The sequence below is a fragment of the Tachyglossus aculeatus genome, chromosome 1 (genome assembly GCF_015852505.1).
Source record: "Tachyglossus aculeatus isolate mTacAcu1 chromosome 1, mTacAcu1.pri, whole genome shotgun sequence".
Taxonomy (NCBI): Eukaryota; Metazoa; Chordata; class Mammalia; order Monotremata; family Tachyglossidae; genus Tachyglossus; species Tachyglossus aculeatus.
In genome coordinates, this window is record NC_052066.1 from 149,736,246 (window position 1) to 149,758,300 (window position 22,055).

General features: G+C 47.7%; 1 protein-coding gene across 1 annotated transcript in view; it reads right to left on the reverse strand.

Moving 5' to 3' along the window:
* HHIPL1 (HHIP like 1) overlaps nucleotides 1–17,279 on the reverse strand; it is a gene marked incomplete at its 5' end in the record, with an annotated part of 108,743 nt that extends 91,464 nt beyond the window's left edge. Inside the window, one exon of the mRNA XM_038746041.1 lies at nucleotides 17,031–17,279. Within this exon, the coding sequence (XP_038601969.1) occupies nucleotides 17,031–17,279 (249 nt within the window). The remainder of the gene's footprint in view (nucleotides 1–17,030) is intronic.
* Nucleotides 17,280–22,055: the final 4,776 nt, after the last annotated feature.

The window sequence follows — 22,055 nt, forward strand, 5'->3', positions numbered from 1 at the left end:
TGGGACTCACAGTCTTAATCTCCATTTTCCAGATGAGGGAAATGAGGCCCAGAGAAGTGAAGTGACTTGCCCAAGGGGAGGAGGGGAATTATGCAGTGGAGGCAATTATGTGAGTGAATGTGGCATATTCAATCTGTACTGAATTCTACTTATTCCTTTGAGTATTTATTCCCCCACACAACTTTCCTTGCTTTCCATATCCCAGTATGATATTTCCCTCTCTTCCTTCTCCTACTAATTGCTGATTGTTTATCAATCTCACTGTGCCTTGATCCCATCTATCGCACCACCGACCTCTCACCCACGTCCTGCCTTTGGCCTGAAATGCCCTCAGTCGTCATATCTGACAGACAATTACCCTCCCCACCTTCAAAGCCTTATTCAAGGCACATATCTTCCAAGAGGCCTTCCCTGACTAATCACTCATTTCTTCTTCTCCCATTCCCTTCTGCATCACCCTTGCACTTGGATTTCTCTCTCTATTCAAACCTCCCTCAGCCTCACAGCACTTAAGGACATACCCTTAATTTATTTTTATTTATATTAATGTCTGCCTCCCCACTCTAGACTGTAAGCTCATCGTGGGCAGGGAATATGTCTACCAACTCTGTTATATTGTTGTACTTGACTCTCCCAAGCTGTAAGTACAGTGCTCTGCACACAGTAAGTACTAAATGAATATGATTAATTGATTGAATCAATCAATCAATTTAGAATATACTAAGCACTTGGGAGAGGACAATATAAGAGAGGGGTTTTTTGTGGTATTTGTTAAGTGCTACTGTGTGCTAGGCACTGTTCTAAAAGCTGTGGTCGACATAAAGAAATCAGATTGGACACAGTCCATGCCCCACCTGGGGCTCACTCACAGTCTTAATTCCCATTTTACAGATGAGGTAAGTGGTGGAGCTGGGATTAGAACCCAGGTTTGGTAGACACATTTCCTGCCCATAACGAGCTCACAGTCTAGTCAGTCTTCACATCTTCCCCCATTTGATAAGCTTCTAGAAGGAAAGGAAGGACCATAACTTTTCCTTTAATTGTACTTGCCTAAGCATTTAGAATAGTGTTCAGCACATAGTAAACACTCAGTGACTGACTGGCTGATTTACTTATTTCACACTGACTCCCTGAGACTCAAGCACAAACATCCTGGCTTTAGGAAGAGGTACCAACTCTACGGGGGAGACAGGGGCCATCAACCTCCTGTCACAGACTGAGGTGGCGGAGGGGTGAAGCCATTGCTTTTGCCCCCATGGTCCTTTGGGATTGGACTCCCAATCTCCAGTTTCCTTAGCAGTGATCTAATCACAGTGCATAGTGAAAACAAATGTTACAGTAAAACCGAGTGTAAGCATTTAGCATCGCGTTGGAATGCAATGCACAACCGTCTATTGACAGAAAGCAAAGGTGGGTGAAAAGACTGACACTGCCCCACGGAGTGTCTCCATAGTGATTGTTCCTCATTGGGTGACTGAGTTTGCCATCTGGTCCATCTGACAACATTTTTGGACTCCGTAGCTTGCTCTCTCAGCCTTCCTGAAGCCTCAGCTTGCAAAGAGAGCCCCCAATCAATCCATCAATCAATCAGAGGTACTTATGGGCCACATACTCCTTGTAGAGAATTGAGAGAATGTAATAGAGTAAGTAGACACAATCTCTGACCTCAAGGAGCTAACAATCTACACAGCCACACTAAGCACATTGTAGGCAGGGAATGTGTCCGTTTATCACTGTATTGTATGCTCCCAAGCACTTACTACAGTGCTCTGAACACAGTAAGCGCTCAATAAATATGATTGACTGACAGGAGAGCAAAAGCTGAGGTTAGGAACGGATCACTGGGAGGTGGATTTTAAAAAGAGCCACCCTGTTCTGGCTACCGCCAAACAGCTGCCTGTGTCTCTGACCCTGATTTCCTTAGCCTTCTTTATTGAGGAACCTCCCTCTCTCCTTCCCACCTCCTCCTCCGTCATGCAGTCTGGCCTCAGACCCAGAAGATGACCCATTGGAAAAGTTTTTTTGGTAGAAAACAACCCATTACAACTGAACTTCTTCCAAATCATCTTTGGCAGAGACGCCTTGACATGTCCTTCTGTAAAAAAATCACTAAAACAAGCAGTAAAACTAAAACAAGTACTGTTTCTTAATGGCAAAAACATTTTCAGCCTCTTTCTCAAAGCAGAGGCAGGACGATTTGAAAAGCACTTTGTCAGACCAATTGGAACACATCTCATGATTGTTGCTCAGACGGGTATTTGGGGCCAGGAGTTTGTCCTTTTACTTGGATTGGCCAGGGAATCCACTTGATTGCCAGAGGAGGGGCAGCTATAGGAACAAGAGTTGTACCTTACTCTTTCACCTCACTACCAGCCCATCTGGAGTCTGGGCACTGTCCTGAACCCCTCTTCCCCCCTGAGAAGACATTGATGTGGATGGACAGGACTATGGGGTGGAAAACCCTGAAGTGGCACCTGTCAGTCAAGTAGCAAGGCTACCACATGCTTCAGGTTGGCAAACTGGGAAGAAAGGGAAAGGGCCTGGTGATGAGTCTAGCAGACCTTTGCTCCAAAATCATCTCCCTTGTCCATATGACACTTCCCTGCAAACAAATATTTGTCCCCAAGATATTCATTCATTCACTCATATTTATTGAGCATTTACTGTGTGCAGAGCACTGTACTAAGCACTTGCGAAGTACAAGTCAGCAACAGATAGAGACCGTCCCTACCTAACAACAGGCTCACGGTCTAGAAATGTTTTTCCTTATGCACATTAGGATGAAAGGAAACTCCTTTCCAAAAGATACATACATCCTTGCAAACTTGGCCCCTCCAACACCTCTAGCTTTCCCCTTGAACATCCCTAAACTTTTCTCCAATAATCCTTTATGGACTTCTAGTATACAAATAAATGCACACACCCCCCTTGAATCTACCTGTAGCTTCAACTGTCCTAACTTCCAGTACAAATTCCATATATTTATCAGCCACTTACAAACCCTCAAAAAAGAAATAATAAAAATATTATTTGTTAAGCACTTACTCTGTGCCAAGTATTACTGAGTGCTGGGATAGATATGAGAATCACGTCCACATGGGGCTCATAGTCTAAGTAGGAGGGAGAATAGGTTTCAAATCCTCATTTTGCAGGTGAAGGAACTAGGCACAGCGAAGTTAAGTGACTTGCCCAAGGTCACAGAGCAGGTAAGTGATGGGGCTGGGATTAGAACCCAGGTCCTCTGAACCCCATGCCTGAGCTCTTTCCACTAGGCCATGCTGCTTCTCCATTAATCAGTGGCATTAACTGAATATCTACTTTGTGCAGAGCACTGTACTAAGCATTAGTGAGAGAGCACAGTACCTGCCCTAGAGGAGTTTATCATCTGATGGACTTTCTTTTGCTGGGTAAGGAGAAGGATAGGAGAGGAGAGAACACTTTATCAGTTGGCAAGGGAGAATGATAAATCCACCTGTTGCATTTTGACCTGAAAAGGCTTTTAACCCTTGACCAAAGATGTGACTTGCAAAAGAATAACTGTTCAAAACTGATGGTTCACTAACCCATGCTTAAATTTAAATCTTGTATGAGCCATGTCATTGCCTAATGAGGGAGAAGTCATAAATCTCCCTCAGTTTCTCCTCCTTTTAAGGAATTTATTAGATTCCTTTCTAATTTATTACCCTCCGGATTGCTTTGGCACATAAAATATTCTTGTATTTACAAAGACATTCTTGCCTGAAGGTACATAAGTCCTGTTTTGTTCCATCTGTGCTCTCCTAAAACCAAGTACATCCAAACTTGATTTGTTAATGTCACCTGGGGCTAAATAACAACATCATTCTTTCAGCAAGCCATCAGCAAAGCATCAGTAGGCAGAATAAGCAGCATTCTACGATCTGTTCCATCAACATCTCAGTTTCTCAGAATCAACTTGATATGCAATTGCCTGCTGGATGCTAATTTTCTTTACTCAAAAATTCGGTTAATTGGAACAAAATCTTAAAGACTATTCATTACAAGATGGATAAGGGTGAGGATTACAGTGAAGTCTCCATCTGGAGCTGGAGGCGGGTGGTGGACAGTAAGGGAGCCCCAGACAGCTCTCTCCAACACCAGACCAGGTGATGCCTGTGTCATCACATGCATTCTGCTGGGCATGAAGCACAATATGATGATGTCATACTTGGAAGAAATCCTAGAGAATTTCTTCAGGAAGACCCCTGATCACTCCCCACTTGCTCCAGTTTCCTGAAAAGCACCATGACCTAGTGAAAGAACACGGGCCGGGGAGTTAGAGGACCTGAATTCTAATTCTGGCTCTGCCACTTGTCTGCTATGTGACCTTGGGCAAGTCGCTTTACTTTTCTGAGCTTCAGTTACCTCACCTGTAAAATGGAAATGCAATACCTGTGTGGACAGGGTCTGAGTCTGACCTGATTATCTTCTATCTTCCCCAGTACTTAGAACGGTGCTTGACACTTAGCACTTAACGAATACTACAGTTATTAATTATTATTAACTCAGGTGTGGCACCCAAACTGCAGAAGCTGTGATGGAGGAAGACTGGGCTGGAAAATTAAAATTAAAATACCATATATTAGCTGACAGCTGGTCACCCTAGTGGCAGTGGTGGATGTAGAAGTGGTGGCTGTGCCCAAAGAGAAGCAGCATGGCCAAGTGGATATAGGCCTAGGAGTCAGAGGGCTCTGGGTTCTAATTGCACTCCACCATTTATCTGCTGTGTGATCTTGGACAAGTGGCTTCACTGCTTTGTGCCTAAATTACCTCATCTGTAAAATGGGGACATGAACTGGGTCCAACCTAATTAACTTGTATCTACCTCAGCACCTGGTATAGTGTCTGGTGCATACTAAGCGCTTAACAGATACCATTAAAAAACAAACTCTCCCCTTAATGGCAGTATAGCTTAGTGGATAGAGCATGGACCTGGGAATCAAAGGACCTGGCTTCTAATCCCGGCTCCTCCACTTGTCTGCTGTGTGACCTTGGGCAAATCACTTAAGTTCTCTATGCCTCAGTTCCCTTATGTGTAAAATGGGGATTAAGACTGGGAATTCCATGGGTGACAAGGACTGTGCCCAGCCTGTTTATTTTATAGCTACCCCAGTGCTTAGAAAGGTGCCTGGAACATAGTAAGTACCTAACAAATACCACTTAAAAAAAAAAGGAACTTCAAATTGCAAATTTCCAAGAGTCTCAAATCCCTGATCCTAGCAGAGAGGCAAAGGGGGCTGAGGGAGTGGGAAGTACCCTGGGGGAGGATCCCAACTCCACTCTGTGTTCCTAAACTGCTTGGTATTAAAAAGAGAAAGAAGAAAAGTCCTAAATGGACTTTTGTCATAGGGAGTTTGCCCAAGATAATTTCAGATTGCACTGACATTTGGATGGGCTACCTGGGTGAATAGTCTCATCTCAGTCCTGTCACACCAGGGTTTTGCAAGGAGGTGCTAACCCACATTAAGGTTTGTGTGATTGTATTCCAATATGGACACTGCATAAGCTTAATAAGTGATGTATGGTACCCATCTTGCCTCCTACTGTGGTATGTCTGGAGTTCATCTTATACTTTGCAGCTCACACACCGGTCAGAGAAATCACAGACAAGCTCCAAAAATAAGGGGTTGTGGGAGGAAAAGATCAGTTGAAACAGTGACACAGGTAATGCCCACAACTCCAAAGTGCCCAAGTCCAACAATTTTGTGTCAAGCCCTTTGGTGTCATCACATCTCTGCTCCGTTGTTTTACTGCAAGTGAAACCAAGAGATTAGGTGATAATCCTTTTGAAAACAAATGTACAGTAGGACTGCAGAAACAGACTTGCTTTGCCAGTGACTAAGGCACTCTGCAGACACTTCATAAATTCTTGTTGATGATGATGATGATGATACTGATGCTCAAAATTGCCTTCTTTATGGTACTTGTTAAGCGCTTATTATGTATCAAACACTGTTTTAAGCAGGAAACAGGACATTGGTTCCATAACTAATGGTTTAGCCACTAGACTGGAAGCTCCCTGTGGGCAGGGAATGTGTCTGTTATATTGTTATATTGTACTCTCCTAAGAGCTTAGTACAGTGCTCTGCACACCGTAAGTGCTCAATAAATATTATTGATTGACTGATTGAAGAGTTTACTTAGCCAACTCTCCCTCCCCAGCACAATGCCAGGTACGAAATAATGCCCGTTAAAATGAACATGACACAAGCCCCTGCGACGCTTCAAACTCCCAAGGTCAGCTACGAGCCTTGGGTGGCAACTAATTTTTTTAACTAATATTTGCTAAGTACTCACTGTGTGTCAAGCATTATTCTAAGCACTGGGGTAGCTTCAAGATAGTCAGGTTGGACAATGTCCCTGTCTCATATGGGGCTCACAGTCCAAGTATGAGGGAGAGCAGACATTGAATCCCCATTTTTCAGTTGAAGCAACTGAGGCATAGAGAAGTGAAGTGACTTGCCCAAGGTCACACAGCAGGTAAGTGGCAGAGCCAGGATTAGAACTTTGGTCCTCTGGCTCCCAGGCCTGTGCTTTATCCGGATCCCAGACACTATTCTGCTACCCCGATCCACCCATCCAAGACTGGTTGGAGAACAGAGAGTCTGAAAACCTGACTGACCACTACAAAACCACATGAGAAGCAGTGTTGCCTAGTGGATAGAGTACGGGTCTGGCAGTAAAAAAGACCTGGGTTCTAATCCCAGATCTGCCACATGTCTGCTGTGTGACCACGGGCAAGTCACTTAACTTCTCTGTGTCTGTTACCTCATCTGTAAAATGGGGATTGAAACTGTGGAGCCTCATGTGGCACAGGGACTATGTCCCCAGAGCTTAGTACATTGCCTAGCACATAGTAAGCACTTAACAAATACCACTAAAAAAACCAACCAGCACTCCAGCTATAAGCACATAACCATTCCAGCCATGATCTGGGCGAACACCTACATTAAAATACAAGAACTAGCCCCTAAGTAGAAAGGCAATCAAGAATTTTGGTTTCTCAATTAATCATATTTATTGAGTGCCTACTGTGTGCAGAAAACTGTACTAAGCGCTTGGGAGAATACAATACAACAGAATTAGCAGACATACCCCCTGCCCACAAGGAGCTTACAGTCTCCAGCACCATTAACTCTATTTGAACAGGCTTTGAGTTTATCCCTTTGATGCTAGCAATATGCTCCAAAGCACCCTCTAAAAATGAATATTCCTAATTTTAATTATTCTGGGAAGAATGTTGGAAAGCCCCTCCTCTGCCTCCCGTTAGGAAATAACTAGGAGCCAGCCATTAATATTTCTGTTGACTTAAGAAATGTAATGAGAAAACTGCATTTTTCCTACATGCCCATGACTCAAAAGGAACCAGTAGATTGCTTCATACTTCGCCAAAACCTCTACTTTAGGGCTTACAGAATGCCTTGGGAAGTTTCAGACAACCGGCTGGATTTTCTGGAAAGTCCTGGCCAAAGGAAAATGATGAAAATTTGTTTGTCACCAATATGATTTTGAAGTAGCTCAACAAATTGGCATGGTTGGTAACAAGGTGGTTGCCAGCTGAATGTAAGATCCCTGGGAGCAGACAGCATACTTCGTAACTATATTGTACTCTCCTAAGCATTTAACACAGTGCTCTGCACACACAGTAAATGCTCAGTAGATTGTTGGGTGAAGGAGAGAATCTAAGATAGATTGTATCCCACTGACACTTCCCTTCTCTCCCCAGCAAAAAGACAAACTCCTTGAATAACCGCCACTATAATAATAATTTGTTGTAGCCCCTGGGGCTTTCTGGTGAGCCTGCAATGTAATTCCAAATAACTTGTCTTTTTAATCATTATGGTATTTTTTTGACTAAGCACTGCTCTAAGCACTAGGGTAGATACAAGATTCTCAAGGTGGACACAGTCCCTGGCCCAGGTGGAGCTCACAGTCTTCATCCCCATTTTACGGATGAGGTAACTGAGGCACAGAGAAGTGAAGTGACTTGCCCAAGGTCCCACAGCAGACAAGTGACAGAGCTGGGTTTAGAACCCAGGTCATTATGGTTCCCAGGCCCGTGTTCTTTCCTGTACACCATGCTACTTCACTATACTGTGAAATGTAATTGTCATTATTTGACACCAATTCCATCCAATACACTGACCACTGTGGGCAGGGATTGTCTCTATTTGTTGCTGAACTGTACTTCCCAAGTGCTTAATACAGTGCTCTGCACACAATAAGCACTCAATAAATAATGATTAAATGAAAAGATGCCAAATAGAATCGAAAGATTAAGGGGAATGGAGAAATGAGCACACATCCAAGATACATATCTACAATATGCATGCCTCATATATGTCCATAGATTTACAGCTATGCCTGCACATGCTGAGATGACTACTCACAGTCAGGGAAGGCTTCATGCAGGAAGGACTGGGTTCGAGGTGGGGAGGATTGTGGTTTGGGGAAGCGGAGCAGAGAAGGCATTCTAGGCTGAGGGATGTCAGAGAAACTCATAGGCAGAGAGTTGAAGTGGGGGAGTGGAGGGGAGTTTCACCTGGGTAGAGCCAGGAACACAATCTGGGGTGAGCAATATTGTGCCAGGGCAGTCACGCATGGATGTTTGCGATCACGCATGGGATCATGCATGGGCATTCCAGGGAGGATATGGTGCCCAGAGCTTTGTGCTTGGTTCCAAATGATTTCAGCGACATTCCCTGGCCCCAGGCTCTCCAGAGAAAGAATCCTTTTTCTAATTACACAACACTCGATCTTGGATAGATAGTGCCCCATCAATGGGCTTACCCACCGCAGGCCAGGGCAATGGCAGGGAGAATTGAGTGGTGGGATGGCTGGGGGGGCAGGGGCAGGTGGTAGGGGCTGAGCACACAGTAGAGGACTGAGATGGCTTCGGAAGCAGCATTGAGTACCTCCCCCAGATACTTATTAATAATAATTAATAATAATAACCATAATAATTGTGGTACTTATTAAGCACTTACTATGTGTCAAGCACTGTACTAAGCCTGGGGTAGATATAAGATAATCAGGTTGGACACAGTTTCTGTCCCATGAGGGGCTCACAGTCTCAGTCTCCAGTATAGGGATGAGGTAACTGAGGGACAGAGAAATGAAGTGACTTGCCCAAGGTCACACAGCAGACATGTGGTAGAGCAGGGATTAGAACCCATGACCTTCTGACACCCATGCCATACTGACTGATGACTTTTAGCGCCCTCTCAGCTGTCCATTAGGGAGGGTAAATTTCCAGAAATAAGGGATGACTGTTTTTGACTCTCTAAGCAAATGCCTGGGACAGGACCATAGAGCATGTAATTTACGGTGGTCTTTCAATCAGTTTTGTACCAGACAATCTGGATTTGAGCCGATGTGTCCCCGGCTGGTACTGATACAATATCAGATGTCTTTATGTCAGGTATTTTTATTTTAAATGCCCAGCCTTCCTCTGCTGAGTCCTGTGGTCTGTCAGTTAATCAGTCAGTCAGTCAGCCAGTCAATCATACTTATTGAGCACTTACTGTATGCAGAGCACTGTACTAAGCGCTTGGGAGAGTACAATATAAGAATATAATGGACACATTCCCTGTTTAGAAGAAGCGCTCACATTTACATGAACCTGGGATGGGAAAGACTCTGGAGTGGTGGAGATGGGGGTAGGGGGAGTTAGGATTTCCCCAGTAAACCTCCTAGATTCTGCAGATTTTGGCCAAGGCTTCCATAGGATGTCACCGCATTATGTATGTAATCAGTATAGCACTCGTGATGTAATGTGTGTCTGTTGCTTCCAACAGCACCAGTGGTGGCCATGCCAAATATCACTAGATGGGCAAGATTATTGTTACTGAAATCTGGGAATCAGGACACCGGCCAAGGCTAACTTCTCAGCGGGCTAGAGAGTGCAGGGCTTGGTGAAGCGTGATGAGTGTGGGTTTAAGGTCCCCGGGTGCTCTAAAATGTATAGATGATAAGTTCCAGAATATTGGGAGCCTGAATGGAGAATGGAAATGAACATGTTCCAACTCAGATGTGGAATCCCAGGCATTTAAAATAAGATAGAGCAGCTGGGGGTGAATGTGAGGTAGAGTGTCCCATTTGGTCAGAGGTGGGATTAACATAACCCAAGTCCTTCTGTTATTATTAATTAGCTTAGTGGTTCTGCTGCAATCCCTTAGATAAAGATAATAGTAATAATGGTATTTGTTAAGCACTTGCTATGTGCCAGGCAATATACTAAGCTCTGGGGTAGATACAAGCAAATCAGGTTGGACACAGTCCCTGTCCCATGTGGGGCTTCACAGTCTTAATCCTCATTTTACAGATGAAGTAACTAAGGCACAGAGAAGTAAAGTGGCTTGCCCAAGGTCCTACAACAAACAAGTGGCAGAACCGGGATTAAATAAAAATCCCTTTCATTTGAAAGTCTTGGGAATTTCCAGCTCAGCCTTAGAGGGACAGACATATAAGATTGGTGGCTGGTTCTCAAGAAAACATTATTTTTCCTTCTCCACTTTACTGACATGGGTAAGTACTATCTACACTGCAGGTGATGTAATATTGACAGCCCCAGGGGGTGAGAGTTCACTGACTCTGTTCCAGCTCCCCACTTGACTCTTTTACCTGGCAATTGGTTTCTAGTTTGATTCTTCTATCTGAATGCAGGCTGCCTCAGGCAGAGGGAACTGAAATCCTGTTTCATTCCTAGCTCTGACAGTGTAAATCACCCAGTCCCCATCGGAAAAATCTTTCTCCACCCCCACAGACGAAGTTGCCCTCTGCCCCCCTCATCTCTGTTCACCCTTCCAATCAGAGGAACCCAGAGAGGGACAGCTCTGGACCCTTCTAAGAGAAAGCTTCCCAACAACCTCCCACCCCTGCTACCATCCTCTAGACTGTAGGCTTGTCATGTACAGGGAACGTGTCTACCAGCTCTGTTATTTGTACTCTCCCAAACACGTAGTACAGTGCTCTGCACACGGTAAGTGCTCAATAAATATGATTAATTGATTGATTGATTCACTGAATTGTCCTTTGGCACAGGACAGTGACCAGCCCCTGCCTGCAGTCACACTCCCTACTGGCAGAACAACCAGCAACAATTCCCTTAAAGTGAGTGAATCAGTCAGACAACTGTATTTACTGAGCTCTTACTGTGTGCAGAGCACTGTACTAAGCGATTGGAAGAGTACAATATAACAGACACATTCCCTACCCACAATGAGCTTACAGTCTAAAGGGGGAGATAGTCATTAATATAAATCAATAAATTACAGGTATGTACATAAGTGCTGTGGGGCTGAGGCCGGGGAGAGGGTGAATAAAGTGAGCAAGGGAGTGTGGCTGAGTGAACACACTTAGACCTCTCCTTGCCCTCTCTTAGGTCTCTTTTTCCTCTGAGAATGCTCTGTGGCCATCAGATGTGTGGAAAGGGGACTGTGAGGGGGAAAAGATGCTGATGGCCTCTTTGCACGTATTTTGCTTTCCTCCCCACTCCCATCTCCCAGGGAGAACCAGGTTATGTTATTCTTATTAGGCCATTACTGAGATCATCAGAGGCGCTCCTGAAAACTGTCCTTGGAAGAAGAATCCTGATAGAAAACATGCACTTTCAACCCAGCCTTAAAAATACGAAGTAAGCTCATGCCCAGCTCTTCACCTTCTCCCAGGAATAAACAAGTCAGTAAGTATCTGTTTACTTCACCCAGATTAAGCTGCTCTCTTTCCTGATCTTGATGGAAAATGTGATCCAATGAAAAGTCTGAGAACACTAGGAGAAAAGGCCTAGGATGCCGAAGACAAGGGGAGGGGAAAGAAAAGGTTAAAAATCACTTTCCATATAGCTATGTCTTCTTCCAACTTTCCTCTCAAAAAGCTCTCCAGGGAAGGATGAGTGAGTGTGTGGTATGGTGTTCTGCTGGGGAATCGTTTTCACTTAGTCCTTAACACTGGAGATTGTCTCCCGAGGGCAGCAATGAGTTACATCCCTCACCAAGGCTGAATCAAAGATTCCACCGAGACTGGATTGGCATGGCCATATGGGCACAACCCAGTGGGCAAGGCTGGGGGGCATATGGGAGGAAGCAAGAAAACTGCAGCAGGAAACCTCCCCACCAGCCCTCAATTCAGACTGCTCTCACAGGCCCCTCTCAGACCTTGTCCTTTTAAACATTAACGATGAGGCTCTCCGGAACAGCCCTCCCCCGTGAATGAGCAAGAGCCCGTTTCCACCACAAATATGTTTCTCTTTATTAGCTGTCATTTATCAGCTCCGGGAATTTACTAGGCTGCCCAGACTAGAACGGGAAACCTCTAAGGAGGATGGGAAGACAGCCAGAGTTTCGATGGCTAGGAGATTCTCTGTTTAAAGTAGGAATAGAATTGGAATCAGGAATGTGGAACGGGGTGGGGGGGTGGTGTAGGAAGGATGAGAGAATGCAAGTGGCGTTGTGCTATAATATCTAGCACTATAATCAATTCCTCCACATAGGTCCTCAGTGCTGAAGACTCTAGGAAGTCTCAGGGAAATGTCCTGGACAGCTCAGGGAAGCAGCATGGCCTAATGGATAGATCATAGGCCTGGGTTCTAGTCTGAGCTCTGCCACGTGTCTGCTGGATGACCTTGGGCAAGTCACTTCACTTCTCTGTGCCTCAGTTACCTCATATGTAAAATGGGGGTTAAGACTGTCAGCCCCATGTGGGATGTGGACTGTGTCCTCCAACCTAATTAGTTTGTACGTAGCCCAGTGCTTAGCACAGTACCTGGTATCATAGTACGTGCTTAAAAAGTACCATTAATTTAAAAAAGTCTTGACATGGAAGATCATCTGTCATTTTTTGACAGGAGACTCCACTACCAGGCATACATGAGTTCCTTCCCGTCCAAATTATTTTTTCTAGATTTCTCCTAGGATCCAGGCCCAATTGAATTTCAGCTGATACAGCTCTGTTCTGTTACCTTGAGGAGATTATATTTGTTTTCAATAGTATTCGTTAAATGCTTACCTTGTGAGAGGAACCGTACTAGTTGCTGGGGTGAATACAAGATTATCAGATTGCACACAGTTTGTGTCCCACATGGGGCTCACAGTCTTAATCCCCATTTTCCAGATGAGGTAATTGAGGCACCTGAGAAGTGAGGTGATTTGCCCAAGGTCACACAGCCGACAAGCGGCGGAGCCGGGATTAGAAACCAGGTCCTCTGACTCCCAACTCTGTCCATTCATTCATTCAATTGTATTTATTGAGCGCTTACTGTGTGCAGAGCACTGTACTAAGCGCTTGGGATAGTACAAGTTGGCAACATAGAGAGACGGTCCCTAGCTTGGGTCAGATATAAAGACTGGTGAGGAGAGTTGTGTGTGGTTTGACTCAATCTAATTTTGCCTCTGCTGTCTTCTGCTTCTCTCCCCTCCCTCACCACCTGCACCTTGGCAGCTGTCCTGTGCCCTTCCCAGGCCCCTTTCTGGCATCCCCCACCTCCACTTGATCCCCTACTTCCTTTCCCAGCCTCCTGCAGTCAGACCAGGGGGGCTGCAGCTAGGCCTTTCCAGCAACAGAGAGCAGTGAGATCTTTCAATAGCCTCCACCAGAAGCATCTCAGTGATTCCCCCTCACACCCTTCTCCACTCATTCTCCCAATGCTGAGAGATGGAAGGATGAAAGCAAGAGGAAATGGAACAAGGCAAGAGAGGAATTTCCTTTCCGCACTGGCAATGTGACCTGACACAGGTAATGAATTCCTGTTGGGTCAGGGCACAGGCCCTTTTTGGGCTTGGCTTCACCATCCATGAAGCCTCCTCACTGCTCTCTCCCCATCACTCTGCTAAATTCCACTCTGCTGTCCTGACCATTTTTCCCAAATGACCATCTGCACACTCCTCAAACAGCCTCAGTGGTTACCCATTCCTGTCTGCGTCAAGCGGAAACTTCTGACTCCTGGCTTTAATGCACTCCATCAACTCTCTCCCACTTACCCACCCAGTCTTTTCTCCCACTACACCCTAGCTCACACTCTGTGTTCCACTCAAGCTAATGTCAGTCTCCTCTCTCTTCTGCTCCCGACTCTTCACTCAAACCCTTCCTCTTGCCTAGAATTCCCTCTCCCCCATCAAATCTGCTAGGCTTCAGCTTTCCTCATCTTTAAAGTCCTTATGAAGTCACATGAGAAGCAGTGTGGTTCAATGGAAAGAGCCCGGGCTTTGGAGTCAGAGGTCATGGGTTCAAATCCCAGCTCCACCAATTGTCAGCTGTGTGACTTTGGGCAAGTCACTTAACTTCTCTGTGCCTCAGTTACCTCATTTGTAAAATGGGGATTAAGACTGTGAGCCCCCCCTGGGACAACCTGATCACCTTGTATCCCCCCAGTGCTTAGAACAATGCTCTGCACATAGTAAGCGCTTAATAAATATCATTATTATTATTATCTTTCACAGGAAACCTTTCACAGTTATTTTTTCTTTTCTTTTATCTAGCACCTCTGCACTTCCCCACCAGTTAGGCACTTAATGCACTCACACCAACCCCTGGAACTTTTGAAATGTCAATTCTCCTTTGTGTGGTTTCCTCCACTAGATTGTAAACTCCTTGAGGGCATGGCTTGTGTTTATCTATCAATCAATCAATCAGTGATATTTGTTGACCATTTACTGTGTACAGGGCACTGTACTAAGCACTGGGAGAGTATTACAACAGAGCTGGTAGACACGGTCCCTGCCCCCAATGAATTTACAGTCTAGAGTACTAGTTCTACTGTACTTTCCACAGGCCTTAATACAGTGCTTGGCAAACAGCAGGCACCCAATCAATACCATTGACTGATTGAAGATGTGGCCATATGCAGTGCCAACCCAGCTTGTACTGTTCTAGCCTGGTGGTCTGTCTCCCACAAGGTCATCGAATGTCACTTGGAGGAACCAAGTGATAGTCATCCTCTTTGATTGTCCTTTTAATAACATAACCCCATCACAATTTAAAAAAACTCAATAAAACTATGAGGAGCAGCATGGCCTGTAGAAAGAGCACGGGCCTGAGGAGTTAGGAGATGTGGGAATCTAAGTCCAGTTCTACCCCTTGCTTGCTGTGTGATTTGGGGAGTCATAACTTCTCTGTGTGATAGTTTCCTCATCTGTAAATGGGGATAAAATAAGCCTTCTCCCTAACCCCCTTTGTGAGCCCCTTGTGGAGAAGGGACCGTGTCTGATCTGATTGCAGCCACCCCAGTGTTTCTCCTGTTCTCCTTGTCCCTTCCAACTCCTGCTTGGTAAAGCATCTCTTTAGCTCCTTTCCCCTTCCCAACCCCCTCCTCCACGGCCCCAGGGGAAAGGCCGCCTAGCAGCCGGCTTTAACAGCGCCTCCAGGCTAGTTGGTGAGTGCCCAGTGTCCAGACGCTGGACTCAGTTGGGTCCAGGCTATGTCCATGGAAGCAAGGGTCATGGAGTGAGGGCCATGGGACCAATGCCCCCAGGAGCGATGCCCATGGGAGCGAGAGCCGGGGGGAGCGATGTCCACTGGGGTGAAAGCAAAGAAGAAAACAATGCCCTAGGGGGTGAGAACCCGGGAGAGCGATGCCTCTAATAGTGATGCCCACAGAAGTGAGAGCCAGGGAGAGCAATACCCTGGAGAGTGAGAGCTAGAGGGAGTGAGTTCACTGGGACGACAGCCAGGCGGAATGATGCCCACAGGAGCAAGTGCCAGGGGAAGCGATGCTCCCGGGGCAATGCCCACGAGAATGAGAGCCAGGGGGAGCAATGCCCTCGGGAGCGAGAGCCAGGAGGAACAATGTCCACTGGGGCGAGAGCCATGGGGAGCGATGCCCCCAGGAGTGATGCCCATGGGAGCAATGTCCACTGGGGCGAGAGGCAGGGGGAATAATGCCTGCTGTAGTGAACCAGGGAGAGCAATGCCCATGGGAGTGAGAACTAGGGGGAGGGATGCCCCTGGGAGTGAGAGCCAGCGGAACAGATGCCCCCAGGGACGATGTTCCTTGGGGGCGAGAGGCAGGGGAAATAATGTCCACGGGAATGAGAGCCAGCGGGACAGAAGCCCCCAGGGGTGATGTCCCCTGGGGCAAGACACAGGGGAAATAATGTCCACGGGAATGGTAAGCAGGGGAGCGATGCACCCGGGAGTGAGAACCAGGGGAACAGATGCCCCCGGGGCGATTTCCCCTGGGGCGAGAGGCAAGGGGGAATCATGCCCACGGGAGAGGTAAGCAGGGGGAGGGATGCCCCCAGGGGCAATGTCCCCTGGGGCGAGAGGCAGGGGAAATAATGCCCACGGGAGCGAGAACCAGGGGGAGCGATGCCGCCAGGGGCGATGTCCCCTGGGGGGAGAGGCAGGGGGAATAATGCCCAAGGGAGCGAGAACCAGGGGGAGCGATGCCCTCAAGGGCGATGTCCCCTGTGGGGAGAGACAGGGGGAATAATGCACACGGGGGTGGTAAGCAGGGGAAGAGATGCCCCCAGGAGTGAGAGCCAGCGGAACAGATGCCCCCAGGGGTGATGTCCCCTGGGGCGAGAGGCAGGGGGAATAATGCTCATGGGAGTGGTAAGCAGGGGGAGAGATGCCCCCAGGAGTGAGAGCCAACGGAACAGATGCCCCCAGGGGGCGATGTCCCCTGGGGCGAGAGGCAGGGGGAATAATGCCCACGGGAGTGGTAAGCAGGGGGAGAGATGCCCCCAGGAGTGAGAGCCAAGGGAACAGATGCCCCCGGGGGCGATGTCCCCTGGGGCGAGAGGCAGGGGGAATAATGCCCACGGGAGTGGTAAGCAGGGGGAGAGATACCCCCAGGAGTAAGAGTCAACGCAACAGATGCCCCCAGGGGCAATAAGCAAGGGGGAATAATGCTCACGGGAGAGGTAAGCAGGGGGAGCGATGCCACCGGGGGCGATGTTCCCTGGGGCGAGAGGCAGGGGGAATAATACCCACGGGAGCGAGAAGCAGGGGTCGCCATGCCGCCCCCGGGGACCCCCGCCCCCCGAGCCGGTGGGTGGGCGGGCGGTGCGGCTGACCTGGCAGAGCAGGTCGCGCAGGTAGGCGGCGCAGGCGTGGCGGGCTTCGGGGCGGAGGCGGGCGAGGGCGGCGTCGTAGCGGCGGGCGAGGGCGGCGTCCTGGGCGGCCTGGCAGCAGCCGAGCGCCGAGTAGGAGGCGCAGAAGGCCAGCGGCCGCGAGGGCCCGAACGGGGGCTTGAAGTCCAGGCACTGCGGGTGGGCGCCGGCCGGGGGCGGCCCGGGCAGCGGGGGCACCACCACCACCACCACCACCCCCAGCAGGACCCCCGGCCCCAGCCCCCCGGGACCCATGCGGCCGCCCGGCCCGGCTCCCTCCTCCGGGGGCGCCTCCCGGCTTTCCCCCCGCCGGCGGCAGGACCCGACGGCCCGTCCCCCTCCTCCGCAGCTCCGCCCGGGGCCAGACGGGGTGGGGCAACAGAAGCAGCCTGGCTTCATCATCATCGTGGCATCTGCTAAGCGCTTCCTCCGTGCCCGGCACTGCTCTAATAATAATCATGGCATTTGTGAAGCGCTTACTATCTGCAAAACACTGTTCTAAGCGCTGGGTGGGGAGACAAGGTTGTCCCAGGTGGGGCTCACAATCTTAATCCCCATTTACAGATGAGGGAACTGAGGCTCAGAGAAGTGAAGTGACTTGCCCAAGGTCACACAGCAGACATGTGGCAGAGCTGGGATTCGAACCCATGATGATGGTGGTATTTGTGAAGCGCTTACTATCTGCAAAACACTGTTCTAAGCGCTGGGTGGGGAGACAAGGTTGTCCCAGGTGGGGCTCACAATCTTAATCCCCATTTACAGATGAGGGAACTGAGGCTCAGAGAAGTGAAGTGACTTGCCCAAGGTCACACAGCAGACATGTGGCAGAGCTGGGATTCGAACCCATGATGATGGTGGTATTTGTGAAGCGCTTACTATCTGCAAAACACTGTTCTAAGCGCTGGGTGGGGAGACAAGGTTGTCCCAGGTGGGGCTCACAATCTTAATCCCCATTTACAGATGAGGGAACTGAGGCTCAGAGAAGTGAAGTGACTTGCCCAAGGTCACACAGCAGACATGTGGCAGAGCTGGGATTCGAACCCATGATGATGGTGGTATTTGTGAAGCGCTTACTATCTGCAAAACACTGTTCTAAGCGCTGGGTGGGGAGACAAGGTTGTCCCAGGTGGGGCTCACAATCTTAATCCCCATTTACAGATGAGGGAACTGAGGCTCAGAGAAGTGAAGTGACTTGCCCAAGGTCACACAGCAGACATGTGGCAGAGCTGGGATTCGAACCCATGATGATGGTGGTATTTGTGAAGCGCTTACTATCTGCAAAACACTGTTCTAAGCGCTGGGTGGGGAGACAAGGTTGTCCCAGGTGGGGCTCACAATCTTAATCCCCATTTACAGATGAGGGAACTGAGGCTCAGAGAAGTGAAGTGACTTGCCCAAGGTCACACAGCAGACATGTGGCAGAGCTGGGATTCGAACCCATGATGATGGTGGTATTTGTGAAGCGCTTACTATCTGCAAAACACTGTTCTAAGCGCTGGGTGGGGATACAAGGTTGTCCTACGTGGGGCTCACAATCTTAATCTCCATTTACAGATGAGGGAACTGAGGCTCAGAGAAGTGAAGTGACTTGCCCAAGGTCACACAGCAGACATGTGGCAGAGCTGGGATTCGAAACCATGATGATGGTGGTATTTGTTAAGCGCTTACTATCTGCAAAACACTGTTCTAAGCGCTGGGTGGGGATACAAGGTTGTCCTACGTGGGGCTCACAATCTTAATCTCCATTTACAGATGAGGGAACTGAGGCTCAGAGAATCAATCAATCGTATTTATTGAGCGCTTACTGTGTGCAGAGCACTGTACTAAGCGCTTGGGAAGTACAAGTTGGAGAAGTGAAGTGACTTGCCCAAGGTCACACAGCAGACATGTGGCAGAGCTGGGATTCGAACCCATGATGATGATGGCATTGGTTAAGTGCTTACTATGTGCAAAGCACTGTTCTGAGCGCTGGGGAGGATACAGGGTGCTCAGATTATCCCACGTGGGGCTCACAGTCTTCATCCCCATTTTACAGATGAGGTAACTGAGGCACAGAGAAGTTAAGTAACTTGCCCAAAGTCACACAGCTGACAATTGGCAGAGCCGGGATCTGAACCCATGACCTCTGACTCCCAAGCCCGGGCTCTTTCCACTGAGCTACACTAGAGGGGATACAAGGTGATCAGGTTGTCCCACGTGGGGCTCACAGTCTTCATCCCCATTTTCCAGATGAGGGAACTGAGGCCCAGAAAAGTGAAGTGATGGAAAGGGCCTGGCGTTGGGAGTCAGGGGTCATTCATTCATTCATTCAATCGTATTTGTTGGCGCTTACTGTGTGCAGAACACTATACTAAGCGCTTGGGAAGTACAAGTTGGCAATATATAGAGGCGGTCCCTACACAACAGAGGGCTCACAGTCTAGAAGACTGTGTCTTTATCTACCCCAGTGCTTAGTACAGTGCCTGCCACATAGTAAACACTTAAACACTATAAAAAAAGTGTTCATCTGTATAATCCATCCTTATTGACACCCATGCCCATTGCCCCCATCAGTTGTCCCACACATTTAAATCCCTCCTCAAAACCCCTGTCCCCCCACCTCCCCCATCCCTGGCTGTTAATGACTGGGCCATCTACTTTATTGAGAAAATCGAAACTATCAGGCATGATCTCCCTGAAATCTCCCCTACCCCTCACCAGTCCCTTCCTCCTCCTGCCCCTTCTTCAACTCTCCCATGTGGTGCTGAGAGGAGTGAATAGCAAAGTGCTTAAAAGGAACAGATTTAAGTGCATAGGCAACACAGATGGGAGGGCTACAGCAGGGAAGCAAAGGGTTAGTCATAGAAGGACTCTTGGAGAAGATATGATTTTAATAAGGGCTTGAAGATGGAGGTATGTGATCGTCTGTCTATGTGAAGGGGGAGGGAGTTCCAAGCCAGAGGGAGGATGTAGGCAAGGAGTCGGAGGCAAGAAAGATGAGATAGAGGTAGAGCAAGAGGCCAGTAAAAAGGTCTCCTTCCACACCCCACTGACACTGAGTTCCAAAGATGGAATATAGGGATACTTGGGCTGACATGTGGGATAGGGCCTGAGAACTGCTGTGATAGTGAAGCCCAGGCCCCCCACCCCCCCTCCCCCTACCCCACATCTACCTCACTGGCCTTGGAACTGAGTAGAATTCCAACCAGATTGTTGGAACAGCAGTTCCCCCTAAATTCTCCATTTTGGGCCACTTTCTCAAGCCAGTTTGGAAGATGAGAAAATAAAAATATAAACAACGAAGCTTCTTCTTTGACCAGAAGTAGCATAGAAGAAATCAGTGCAAGGCCATGGGTTTATAAAAACCTCAAGACATTTTTCCCCCTTAAACGTTGGCCTGGAGCTGTCAAGAGGATGGTTTGCTGATGGATGACTCTGGTTGCAGCATACTGTACAGGAGACTCAGTTCTCTCTGGAGGCTAAATGACTTCTCAGGGATAGGTGGGGGTTTAAAGCCAGAACTCCTAAACAGGTGGGGGAAATGCCTAAAAAACTCACAAAATGAAATTGGCTAACACTATGGGGATTTGCTACTAATAAGCTTCTTACAGTGCAGAATGAAGAGTTATTAATCAACGTATTTATTGATTGTCTACTGAGTCTTTAAGTACATTAAGAGTTTGGAAGAGCGGAAGAGAATCAAGACACAAGGGGCTTACAATTTAATGGGAGAGAAACACGAAAAAATTTTTCAGACAGCAAAAAATCGGGGGAAGAATAAAGCTAAAACAGGAAATGGAATGAAAATCAGGATGAAATAGCAGAACAAATAATTGAAAAGAGAGCTGACTACCATTAGGCTGACTGCATAGGTAATGTTTCTGTACTCGGCTGCTGAAATAGATGGTATTTTCTGTATGATTTTATGTATCTCCCGATGGGCCTGAAAGTGTGCTCTTCCACCCATACATCCCATCTCATCGAAAAATCTACTCCTCCAGGGGCCATTCCATAATTAATCCCACTTCCCTGGTCAAGTCATCCCCTCTGCCTCTTCAGCCTTTGCTTATTTTTAATGAATTTACTCATTAAATCTGCTCGTGCTTATTATTAATACAACGCTTACATTCAGCTCCTGTGCATTTCTCAAATGTATGCTGCCTCTTCCTACTAGCTTGTCTGCCCATTAAGGGAAGGAATCCCATCTTTGGCTTTTCTGTTTGTCCCTGGGTAGCTAGTATAGTATACACAGTACATCGTACCTTCACTGGGCAAGCCAAAGAAAGAGCAGCAGGTGTTCCTGCTGACAACATTCTGTTCTGTGTCACTGAATGTTATCCAATATCCAACATCCTTCCTGTCTCACAAGCCTGCAACCTTGACATGATCTTTGACTCCTCTCCTTCAACCCACAAAATTCAATCCCCAAATTCAGTCAACATCTCCATAATTTGCCCCTTCTTCTCTATCCAAACTGCTCCCATGCTGCTCCGAGCACTTTTTATATCCTGCTTTGACTAATGCATTGGCCTCCTCAGTGACCTCACTATCTTCCAGTTTCTCCCCCTATTTAGTTCATACTTCACTCTGTGGCCTGTATCACTCTTCTAAAGAATTGTTCTACTCACATCATCCCACTTCTCAAAAATCTCCGATGGTTGCCCATCCACTTCCACATCCAACCGAAACTCCTCATTGTCCTCTTTAAGGCACTCAATTATCTCTCTCCCTCCTACCTATCCTCACTTCTCTCTCACTGTCACCCAGCCCACATTCCTCCCTTTTCTAGAGAAGCAGCATGGCTCAGTGGAAAGAGCCCGGGCTTGGGAGTCAGAGGTCATGGGTTCTAATCCCACTCCGCCACATGTCTGCTGTGTGACCTTGGGCAAGTCACTTAACTTCTCTGAGCCTCAGTTACCTCACCTGTAAAATGGGGATGAAGACTGTGAGCCCCACGTGGGACAACCTGATCACCTTGTATCCCCCCAATGCTTAGAACAGTGCTTTGCA